Raw genomic sequence first — 12,673 nt, 5'->3', positions numbered from 1 at the left:
TAGTTTCTTCCTGTCTACCACAGCCTGATTCCTTCTCGTCACTTTGAGCCTCTTTTCTAATTACAAAACATTTTTTAGGTTTATTGATAACACTGTGAAGCAAAAAATATATTAGTGGCTGCATGGGCAGTTCTGAGTGTGAAGTGCAACTGTTAGGAGCACAGATAAACATTTATGACCATAGCAGGTAAGAAGCCCCTTACTACAGACACAGCTTATCGCTTCTCAGTGATGGTTTAACACAATTTCAGCAGCAGACTCAAATAGCCTACAGTTATAGTTAACAGTGAGTTGATAAATAAACTTTTTGTATCATTTGTGATTTCCAAAAGCAATTTGTATAATGAATTCACTACTAAAATAAAGAAAGGATACATTTTAATAGTTTAGTGACAGAGCAACATATCTTGTAATTCTTTACATGAGCGAGTATCATTTCTGGCTTATTCATGCATAGATACTCTATCAATCAACTTTTTGCATTTTTGCATTGCAAGTATTTTTCAGTGCAGGGAGTTTAAATTATGGTTGAACTAATCAAGCAACCTTTTTCTTTTAAAGGGGGCTACTATTAAAAGGGATGAACATACCGGTGCAATTGTGGTGGCAAGGATAATGCGTGGAGGAGCTGCAGATAGAAGTGGTAAGTCATTTCTTCTTTGCACGAGCCATTCCAGTTATAAAATGTAGAAGATGTGGTACAACAGGATTGTTTTGTACCCATTAAATATATCACTATCAAAAGAATTTGAGGCTTGGATAGTCTTTCAAAGTGATACTGGTGTAAGTATTTGTGCAGCCTTTTTTCCCCTGAATTCTCTGGCAATTAGGTGTCTGAGTATGGAGAAAGCTGGTGTTTTTTTGGGGGTGTTGTTTTCTTGTTTGGAGGTTTATCGTGGTTTGTTTTCAGTTGAAGAATTCCCCTTAGAAGTGATGTGATAAGCCAGTATTACAACCTACTGATGGAGGAACTCAGGTTGGCTGCATTATTTTGTATTAGTGCATTGTTTTAGAGTTTTGCTGGTAATTATCAAAATACCAGACCACCCCTGGATCCCAGTGTTTAGCTTCACATGCCCCAAATCTTCAATAATGCAAGCAGGAGATCCTGACTTATATTCATAATGTATCACTTTTCATTGAAGAGAACCTGAGAGAGCCATGTTTCCCACTTAGGTGGGATAGTGGAATAAATCTGTATAAATATCATTAAATTAGGAAACGTACCACAGATTAGCACTCACAGCATAAGTCATCTTTGCAGTACTTGCAGCTGTGTAGCAACAAGTAGTATGAGTAGAAAAAGAATTGGCATGGGTATTTTTTCAAACATCTGTATAGAAGTCTGGAAAAGTCGTAGAGAAATCATAGTAAGTTTTGGGAGGAAGGAAGAGAGGTGAGTAAATCAACAATCTCAGGCTTATCTATGGGGACTGTAGCTGTAGTTGTGTTCACTATATATCCCTGCTTTTAAGTAAGAGCTTAAAGAAAAAAGGTGAATGTTAACAGCACTTTTTGTGTCATACGGATCTACCATTTAACAACTCATTTTTGCCTTCTATAGGTCTTATTCATGTTGGTGATGAACTCAGGGAAGTCAATGGGATTCCTGTAGATGATAAAAAACCTGAAGAAATAATACACATTTTGGTAAATAACAAACATTTTAAAATTAATTCAGGAAGGTCAAGTGATTATACTTAAAATTTCTGACGTGTTTCTTAGTAAATAATGTGTGTTACATAAAGCATTTTCTTCTAGTATAATCATTTACAAAACTCTATTTCTCTTTAAAAAAAATACTGATTTTCCACATAACAGATATGAGCCAAAACGAATGACTTGTGAGGAGTTAGTGATGAGCACATGGCTGTAAATATGTTGCAGTCCTCAATGTATCACCTGAAGTTTATAAGACGCGTAATGATCTGTTGGATTCAAATGTATAAATTTAGTAATTTATAATTCATTAGCTCCAAGGAAAGATGAATTTGTAATATGTGTACTTGATAGAAAAATAGATAATTATATTACGAGTATGTTTGTAAATCATATTTAGAGTATGTAGACCATATTAAGAGTATGATTTGTAAGTATTACTCTTAAGATTTATATATGATATATGTGAACGCAGCCTGTAAAGCCAACCTGTTTACTCACTTAAGGATCACTATTGCAAATCAAGTAATTTTGATTCTTCCAGAAATATTTAATATTTTTGCACCAGATAAACTGATGAGGGTCATGGCAGCTCTTTATGGTGCACTCATTTCTATATACATAAATTCATTGCTGCCCTACTACATTGAATGACAGTTTCTTGTGATTCAATAACCAAGATGATTCATTTCAAATGTTAGCCCAGTGATATTTGTATTTGCGTTATGGCTTTGCATTCCCTAAAGAAAAATATTTTCCTGCAAAAATTAATATTTAAAAATCTCTCAAAATGCCTTAGCACTACAAAAGGTGTGAACAATTTCCCCATTTACCTCCTTGAGGTACAATATAAACATCAAAAGCTGGTTAGAGCTTGGTTCAACAGTAACAGAATTATTGATTCCAGTCCTGTGGCTGGTGAAATAAGAACTTGGCTGCTGTTTGTCAAACAGTGAGCTCTTGGATCGCAGACATGCAGGCAGAAGTATGTCTCACTTGGTAGTGGACCGGCCTGTTTCCATTTTGCTTAAGTCGTTGGCTGTCTGTTGCACTCTGTGAGTTTTATGAAACTTGTCGGCTGCATGCAATAGTAGCAGAGTCTCCAGCTGATTAGCACTTCCTTCAATGGCAAAATGTCACGAAGGCAGTGGGAATATATTGTGGTTAATAAGTAAAATGTAGCCAGACAGACTTAAAGAGGGATACGGGGAAAGATGAATGGATGAGGTGGTTGATGATGGCTAACTTGTTTTAAGATTTATAGTGGAGGGCTTTTTTTCCATTTAGTATGCATAGCCTATTCAGAAATATTTTTCTTTTCTAGTTTCTTTTACTTGCCAAAAGAATAAATCCCCCCAATAGTTTTATATGATAAATATGGCATGGACGTATCTGAATTTTTCTATCAGGTTTTTCTGAAAAATGAAATGTTACTTAGATTTTTCCAGAGATGTTCAAACTGTGCCAGGAGTCCAGCAGTAGCTTCTAATATGTGTGTATTTTAGCTGTAGCATTTGCTCCTGCTTTCAATGAAGAAGTGGAACCTCCAAAACACGCAGGTGCCAGACTTTAGCAGTCCAGTCAGAGGGTACTTGTAATTATTGCAGTTCAAAGTTCTGTATGGCGAAGCTTTCAAACTCCATCAGTCATACTTGGAGAGAGGAAAGGCTCATTGTATTCTGAGTACTTTTTAATTAATTTGAATTTTCTTTTCCTTTAAGTTTCCTCCGAAAAATGCAATTTAATTCTTCGTGCATTGTCTTTTTAAATGTTCAACAGGCTCAGTCTCAAGGAGCAATTACATTTAAAATTATACCCAGTGTAAAGGAAGAAACACCATCAAAGGAAGGCAAGGTAGGCCAGTATGCAAGAATATTTCAGAAGGTATTGCAGTAAACATCATTGCTGAGGATCAGCATTGTTTGCTTCAGTGACTGAACCAAAAGTGTCTCTTATGCCACAGTCATCAGTTTTTCTAATGTGATACTGATGTGCTAGATTTACAGGTGAGTGCAACAAGGTTCTTTAGCCCTGACTCTGCAGCAGTGAAGTTGGCATTGGTAATCCTCAACTTTGTGCGAGCACCCGGCTTCCCTCCAAGTATTCCTCCTATCATTCAGTGGGCAAAAAGCACTTCATAGTACCTTAGTTCAAAAGTGTCTTCTCTTGCTCATATGAGCACACTGTTCCCTGGAAAGTCTGAAGTTCTCTTTGACTTTGGGAGTTGGAACTTGCAGCCTTTACTACATAGAGATTGTGGTTATAGGAGCAATGAGTAAAACATTTCTATTAACTTCTGATGTTAGACTTCCATGAGGATGATTTACAGTAGTAAATGTTTATTGCTTTACGATATTTACTGCAGTGTCTTTGAACAGTGAAAGCAAAAACAGAAGATACCTTTGGATTACATACTAATACTTTGATTCTAAGGAAAAAGTTCTTTTTGTTTCAGATGTTTATCAGAGCCCTATTTGACTATGATCCTAATGAGGATAAAGCAATTCCTTGTAAAGAAGCTGGACTTGCTTTCAGAAAAGGAGATGTACTTCAGATCATGAGCCAGGATGATGCAACCTGGTGGCAGGCCAAACATGAAGGTGATGCCAATCCCAGAGCAGGCTTGATACCTTCAAAGCATTTCCAGGAGAGGTGAGCTACTGAGAAGTATAGTTTCATTATATTTTATAGTAAGAAATCACTTATTTTCCAAGTGTTTGAGTTAGCATAGTTGTCATATGTGTGCTCATAGATTACAAGGGCATGATAAACCTGCATTTGTAGCAAGACAATTGAACTTGGAAACCTGTTGTTGAAATTCTTTGGATTTCCTTATTTGTCTGGCTACAACTAATAATGACAAAAACTGGTAGGATAACACTGCTCCAGATTGAAAGGGGAAACATATGGAAAATAGCACATCAGTATCTGTATTCACACTGATGTGCTATGCAGAAATAAGAACTGAACAGATTTTGGAGAGCTTACAAAAATGTGAGGCTCAGAATTTAATTTGTACATCATAAGTAGATTGCATTGTTTAAAGTTAATTTCTTATGAAGTCTTCTGGCTATTTTGCCATAGTCTCATGATATTAAGGGTTTATTAATCCCAAATTTGCAGTGAAAACTAAGGAGTTTGTGTCTTTACCCTACCACCTCCCATTTTATAGGAGATTTGCACTAAGAAGACCAGAAGTGCAGATTCAGCCACTGAAAATTTCCAACAGAAAATCATGTAAGTCTGTAAACCTGAAAAAGAAGTCATATTCTTGATCTTTAACCTTATAAAATAGCAGTTTGTTTCACTGTTGTGACTAGAGGATGCATTTCTCCAGGACACAATAGCTACTTGATCACATTGTATCAAAAGGAAAATAGATAACGAAAATGAAAAGCTTTAACAGCAGCAACAATTATTCCTAACCCTCTGACTTTGTTTTCAAAGCACTGAGCCGAATTAATGTTTTGATATATAAAATTTCAAAGGTTGAGGAGTGTTCTTTTCCTGTTGAAACAGTGCAGAATTGGCTCAACAGTTTATATAATTTGGACTGCATTGATATGATGAAATTTATATTGAGATGGAGATAAAAGATTGGTTAGTCTTCCTTTCCTTTCCCATATAGTTATTAATTTTTTGTGTCTTATTAAGGAGCATGATTTTTTTAAAAGTCAGGACACTCAGTTCTTTTACAAGGCTTTATGGAACAACTTCGTACTGTTTTTTAAGCAAATTTAGCCGTAGTAGTTTCTGCTTTTAAATAGTGCAGTTGCACAACGTAAGAAAAATAAGCTGTAAGAAAGTGCATACATTGAAACAAATATTTTCTTTCCACTGGAATTTACATCAACATCTGTTTTAAGTATTATTGCATTTTTTACTTGACCTGTTATTTCTTTCAGTTGTACAGATTCATAACAGACAGTGTTAGAAATTATCACACTGCAGTAGGATCTAAATGATAAATACAAACATGTTTGTGAGTTCAACTAGAAATATTCAAAAAATAGTCTAAAATTTCCAACCATTTTTATTCTCTAGCAATGACTCAAGTGTGGATACTATGGGAAACAATAGACACTGACATACTAAGTGCAAAGTTGAATGCACAAAACCTAAATACTCACTGAGTTTTCTGTTGCAGTTTTTCTAACTTCTTTCTATGGCTTTTGTGTTCTGTATTTTGATGGTCAGTGTTAGTTCTCTAATAAACTGCATTTTCTATCTTTCATTCCATTTCACTATTTGATCATATGCCCTAATGCTATTATTAACTTGAAAGCCCTCAATTACAATAACTATAGCATTTGTAGTTTATATGGGTCATAGAAACAAAGAGGAGTTTCTCTGGTTTGTAGTAAATCTATTATTTCTCTAGATTCAAGGTCCTAGCTTTGGAAAAGTGTCTGGTCCCAGTGTGTATCTATTTCTTTCTGCCCACTGTTGTTGCACCTGGATAAAACCCTGAAAAAGATTCTTCAGTTAAGAGGGCAGTGGTGCTTGTGAAGAGGTGAATCAGTTCCAGCAACACTGCATGATTCCCTTCATAAGGGACTGCATCTTTTCGCGACCTTCAAGTGAAAGGTTTTACAAGGTGCTTCTCGCTCTTCTTGATTTGGAATTGACAAAATTACAATCCAGATAAATCCTGCAGTATTATGGCTGCTATTATTGTCCATGCTGATTATATTTTCTTTGTCTTATCAACCTTAAACAAGAAAGGAGATTTTCTCTCTTCTTCCCCTTTCCTTTAAAACACAAGAGTCTTTAAGTGCAACAGTATCCTTGTTAACATTCTCTTTTAGACTTTTCTCTAAACAAAGCCAAATCCATGCAACTATGATCTAGAAGACAGTGCTGATTCTTTAAGAAGGAAAGACAGCATAATAGTGGAGATTTGTCATTCTCGTCCTCAGCTTTTAGCACAAATAAATCTGCCAGAAGATTGGCAGCACTGAGTTCTGAGTAGAGTTCCATCTCTTTATTCAAGGATCAAACATGTTTTTAGTGTTGGGAGGGTATTTATGTCTTTCACTGAGAAAGTATTTTGCGGACCATAATTCATCTGTAGAAAAATTTCATGACTAGAATATTGCTTGAGCTGTGCTCAGGAAAACCTTCTGCTCACTTGGCTTTTCAAGAAGATTCCATGAATGCTGGGAGAATCTACACCCTTCTAAAGTTAGGGAGGTTTTTCTTGTTACCAACCATGGATGTGAAACTGTGAGATATGGAGGTCTTGTCTATAGTTGTGCACAGTAAATGCCATACCAAAATTGATGCCGGAAAGCAGCGCATTACTCATCTGAACAAACAGCATATTGCCAATATCAGAAATGTGCGAGGAAGGGGATGTAGAGGTTAGAAAATTGGAAAAGTCTGCCATCATTTTTATTTTCCCTTTTTTGTACTGGGCACATCCTCTAAAATTTGATTTAGCAAATCAAAGTAGAGAAGTAAGAAGTCCTTAATGCTTGATATTGTCTGATTTTTTTAAAGTTCTGTGCTACAGGCTTTCAACTTGATGAAAGGTTCTTCAATGTTTGGAAGGCTGGTTGTGTGAGAAAAGTGATGATTGGTAGATCTTTCTCGCTATACATGGAGATGTTCGTTACTGTAGTAAGACCCACACAACCCATAGCAATTTAGGTGGAAAGGGAAATTTGCTAGCTGATAATATCATATAGCTTCCAAAAGACAAACATCTGTTGATGTCAGCAGATCTGCTAGTAGAAGTTCATTTCCTGCGGGGGCTGAGACATGTACTAGGAAGCTTTCTTGAGACATGGAAAGTAGTGCTAGATTCCAGCCTGCTCTGTTTAGTCAACTCACTCCCCACATCCTACATTTTATAATGAGGAGTAAATCTAGATAGATGGCATTGTTTTTAACCATTGAAGATGATGATTTTCTTGAATACCAAGATGATATGAATCAACTCTGGTTTCTTAGGTGGGCTTCCAGAGAAGTAGTATCCTACTTCAAAGTTAACCTAAAAATGAGTCAAAATTTTATGCAAGAAATATCTTAGAACTTTTTTTTCCAGTCTCTCCTCAAGGCAGTGTTGGGAAATGGAGAGGGCTGTTGTATTTAACTAGAAGAGCTCTCTGAAATATAGTCACAGTATATTCACAGTAACATTAATATCTATCAGGATCTGCTTTGTTAAGTATGCTTCAAATCCTGCAAGGAGCTAGGTTAATTTACTCTTAGGAAGATTTCTTTCTATTTCAATTATAGTTTTAAAATAGGGGTAGAAGTATAGAAATGAAATGTAGTATTGAGGATGAACAAAAGGAGAAATGTAGGGTGATGGGGAAAAGAAACAACGACAGTGGAAGAATGGGTGGACAAAAGTTGCCCATCAACCTCTTAGACATAACTCCATAGAAGATGGGCTTTGAAGTGATCAAATAAGTGCAACTAACAGTATTATGCAAGAGCATTGCAATAGCCAGTACTTATACTGTAGTTCAGTTGATTCTTGATTCAGTTTAAACCCAACATTAACATATTGGTTCTGTTAAAGTTTTTGAAACAGTGAATGCAAAAATTGCTCATACAAACTCCATTTCAGTTTTTTCTTAACGATTAGAAAGTGCTCACAGTAATTTCAATAAGATATAAAAAGTTTGAAAAGCCTGAGATAAGTGGCATTTAGATGTACTGACCTGCTGAACAAATTGATAGTGTCATTTCCAAGTGCAAAAGTGATGAAAGGATAAAAAACCTCTCAAGCCTTTTCAGCATTTCTCTCAATACTTAACAGCACTGAATTTTCAGCAAAAAGCGGTGTTGCTTGTGCATTAATCCTGTGGGAAAATTGCATTGGAAAAAAATAATGAGAAGAAACAGCATAAATGGAATGGAAGTAAAAGAATAGAGATGCATGAGATTGTGTGAGCAGGACTAACCCTGCTGTGCTGGAAGAGTGCACCTGCCATACACCTGACACTGACACGAGGCATGAAGTGTTCTTTGGGATGTAGAAGGGAGGGGGCAGTGCTGGCTGCATGAAATCCACTGAAGTGTGTCTGAGCTTGTTAGCCATGGCTGAAGGCCAGCTCGGATGGAATCTGCTGCTATGGTATTCCTGAATAGTGCTTAACAGAATTCCTGGCTTGAGGAACTCAGCTTGGGCACAGCTTTGCAGCCAGAGTTGGCTCTGTGAAGCCTCTTTTCACTGTATCCAGTCCAAGGAGTGCCAAGAGATTTCGTACAGAGCATTCATTTAATAGTTCCCAGTCTGCTAACTTGAATACAAAGAGTAATCATGCTCTAACTGTAATAGTCACTGCCAGGAAACATGGCAATTTTTACATTTGTAGCCTACTTTAATTTTTGATTTGTAGATAAAACATTGACCAACTGTTGTTTTGTTTTTTGGGGTGGGAGGGGGATGGAGGGAGGGAGGAGGGGAGGGAGGGAAGTAAATTTCTTTGGATAATAACTAAATAATTCAGTTGCAGTTCTTCAGTTATGAACTACAGCAATCAACCAAGATGTTATACCCCTTCAGCATAATTTTGCTTTCAAAGCAGTTGCTGTTAAGTATATTTGTGTTGTCTCTGGTATGAAAATTAGTGGTAACTTTATATTTTATGCTAGTATAGTCAGCAACTTCTGTTAACTTATGCAGTGCATGCATGTGTGTATATTTATGATATACATATGTCCATGCTCTGTGTGTATATATGAGTATGCAGGAAGCTCTTAAGACAGAGCTGTTTAGACATGACTTTTTCTTGAAAATACATTTGTTCTGTATATGTAATGCTAAATGTAAATGCTAACTGTGGCAAAGTCATCCTATATTTTTTCAAGGACTTAGAAGCTATTTTACTTTCAATTTTGATTTACCGTATGTGATTGGCATTGTGTTAGCAAGAGGAAAGATTTAACTGCATCCAAATGGTATTCATTCAAACAAGATGTAACCCAGTTTGTCCATAGATGAGTGTCTTGTGAATTGAGATTGTGTTCTGCCAACAAAAGAATTTAAACATGGTCAAAGAATGAATGCTTTGTACCACTGGTACTTAAAGACCAAACATTTAGGATAAATGTGTAGTTGGACTCTCTGCCTTGTTATAATTGCTGCACAAGCTTAACCATGCCTTTCTTCTCAGTATTTTTCTGTGTTCCTATTTGATACTTGATTGCCCACCTGCAAGTAGTTAGGATTAAGAACAAAAAATACACCAGACTTTTAGAGTTCAATTAGCACATTAGCATCTTTGTTCAGAAGTCTTCTTTCCTTACAAATACCAACTTCCTACTGCCACAGAGAAATTACAGAAACCTGGAGCTGGATGGCATTTGAACCAAGGTCACATGAGACAGAAGTGGAAATGGATCTCATAAACTCTTGCACTGTTCTTCACCGCAAGACTATCTTTCTTCATTTTCCAAATTGCAGAGATTCTGTTATCTGATGATGTTATGAGATAATTAAATTAGATCACCTTAAATTTTTGATAACATGAACGTACGTGTATCATTTGACCTACAGAATCCTATAGGATAAAAACTGCAAAACATTATAAATGTCAGTTGCTGTGTGGTGCATCACTAAAAAATCAACTGTTCAATGTATTCTTTGTAATGCAGGCCATTGTTTTACGCTGTTTCTTACACAATTTCTTGCTTAGTACAGTGAAATATAATTTCAGGGATTATGTAATGTGAACAGAGCTGTTGGATTTAATTTCAGACTGAGAAGCGTTCAAATGATTCTTTGATGAAATATGATTGAAATTCAGCAAGAGTAAAAAAAATTTCATCTGGTGCTGAAATGTACCAAATTGTTCTGGAAGTTTCTGGAATGGTACAGGTTGTGAGCTTCTATAGTAATAGAGTCTACACAAGGCCTCCACATCAATCTAAATAAATTTCACTTAAAATACATACAAAAATGCAATGTACGTACTGCTGCTTTGCGTTGTTGCAGTGTAGCGTATTGGCTATCCTGAAAACTTTCTAAAACAAATAAAACCAATTCTATCCTAAGCTTTCATTGCATTTGTGTTTCCTATTTCTTTTTCTCATCTATATCACGGTGCTACTTCATTGTTGTTTCCTGAGCCCCTTCCTTGAATATTTCCTTTGTACCTTCTGCCTTATCACACTACATTTAATTAACAGTATTTCTTCTTTTCTCAGTGTTTTATTTGTTCTATGTTGTCTTGCATTGGTTTGTGTTTTTGTTTTTTTGTCACTTTTATTTTCCTCTTTCCCATCAGATTTATTCCTCCTTATTCTATGTCCTCTTTTAGGACCTCATTTTTCCCTTTCAGATAAACATCTCTGCTTCTATTCCCACACTGCTTCAGTTTAGTAAAACTGGCCCTAAAAGTCCAATCCTAATTTTCCATCTCTCCAAGCTTTTGAACTTTTGACGTGTATCTGCAAATATCTGCTGCATACATACAATAGATTCACACAGAGCTATGTCAGTTATAAAGTTTACTGCCAAACAATGTCTGACTTTAATGCAGACAGACCTGGAAAAATTCCTGGTGAAATTTGAATTGGGATGTATGTGGTGGTGGCTGCTTCATAGATGCATTAAGGTATGAAGACCTGCTTATTTCCCACAGGTTTTCATTATGGTCTGTTACTTTCAACCTTTGGAGTAGCACAAGCAAACCAAAAGCAGTACTAAGAAGGAAATCTTATAACAAAACAGAACAAGACAAAAAGTAGAATTTCAAAACTTCATCTCAGAATCAAACCTCAACTTGTAGACGTTTTGGCTACTGCTTTCTGGCATCAGCTGGCTCACTTGGGAATCCTAACATGTTTAATTTATAGCATTAAATTACAAATTAAATAAATGAGTTAAGACCATTCCCTTTCCTACCACAAGCCTGGGCTCTTTTCAACTGTCTTAGCTCAGCTGCTGTAGCTCCACCATCTCCCAGCCATGCAGGCAGAGTTGTGTGAGTTCATACTTGTGTGCACATACCTCTTTTTCTCCCACTCCAGCCTACCGAAAACATATGGTCACCTTCAGTAGTGATAAATTGTAAATAGAATTTAAAGAAGTCTTTTGAATTTTATTTATTTATTTATTTATTTATTTATTTTTTATTTAGAATAAGCCCTCGAGCAAAAAATCCTTTTGTATCCATTTCTTGGGATGAAATGGGAAAACTCTTCTCAACTCTGATAGAAAGGAGGCTTTTGACCCAGACTTTGACTGAAATGTTAGCCATGCATGAAAGGTTTTAAAGTATCTCTTGAATATTCACGTTCTGACAGCAGACAAGCTTTGTGGAAACTCAGAAATGTGTATATTTCAGACTTATTTATCCAAGCTTCAGAAGAAATTTAAATAATATCTAGATGGTAAAATCTCCATATAAATCTGGACCTTAGTATGTTATATCTCTTGTGTACAAAAATCCATTATATATATGTTACTTTTCTGTGCTAGCCCTAAAATGACTGTAAAAATGTAAATTTTCCACTGTTGAAGAGGAAGAAATGTATTGATTTACTATAGGTAAACAGAAAGTCTTAAGGAGACCTATTATATTAGTGTGGTGTCAGAGAAATAACAACAGAATATACTAATTCTTTCAGCGTTATATAAGCTACAGCTATAGACAGTCCAAAAAATACAAAAGAAACCTCCAAAACCCAGCTGCATGGGCGGTAGCAACTGTTATTTAAAGTGCAGAAAAATACTGAGATCACATTTATGGTATCAAGTCCTAGAAATTCTAGATTAACACCAATTAAGTGGAATTAACAAACTCTGCCTTTAATGCAAAAGAGATCTTCCATGACAACTGGGCAAGAGCACTGCTACCAGAAGCAGAAGATCTCCTATAGGAAGCTTGCAGCACACACACCATATTTCAGTTTCTTTTCAGGTCCTTTTCTGACTCTGGGTGTAGTTAAACACTGAATTTAAACGCGGTGCCAGTATGGTGGTAAATACCTCAATATAATAGGTGCTGTCGAGGATTTTAGAGTAGCTTACGTAACTACATTTTTTTCCTAT

General features: G+C 36.0%; 1 protein-coding gene across 1 annotated transcript in view; it reads left to right on the top strand.

The window, feature by feature from the left end:
- The window catches only part of MPP7 (MAGUK p55 scaffold protein 7), a 144,300-nt gene that overhangs the window by 106,981 nt on the left and 24,646 nt on the right, over positions 1–12,673 (top strand). Inside the window, exons 9-13 of the mRNA XM_072329434.1 lie at positions 562–643; positions 1,565–1,650; positions 3,439–3,513; positions 4,115–4,311; positions 4,832–4,896. Coding sequence (XP_072185535.1) covers positions 562–643; positions 1,565–1,650; positions 3,439–3,513; positions 4,115–4,311; positions 4,832–4,896 — 505 coding nt within the window. The remainder of the gene's footprint in view (positions 1–561; positions 644–1,564; positions 1,651–3,438; positions 3,514–4,114; positions 4,312–4,831; positions 4,897–12,673) is intronic.

The sequence above is a fragment of the Excalfactoria chinensis genome, chromosome 2 (assembly GCF_039878825.1).
Source record: "Excalfactoria chinensis isolate bCotChi1 chromosome 2, bCotChi1.hap2, whole genome shotgun sequence".
NCBI classification, from domain to species: Eukaryota; Metazoa; Chordata; class Aves; order Galliformes; family Phasianidae; genus Excalfactoria; species Excalfactoria chinensis.
This window is presented reverse-complemented; position numbering and strand designations above follow the sequence as displayed.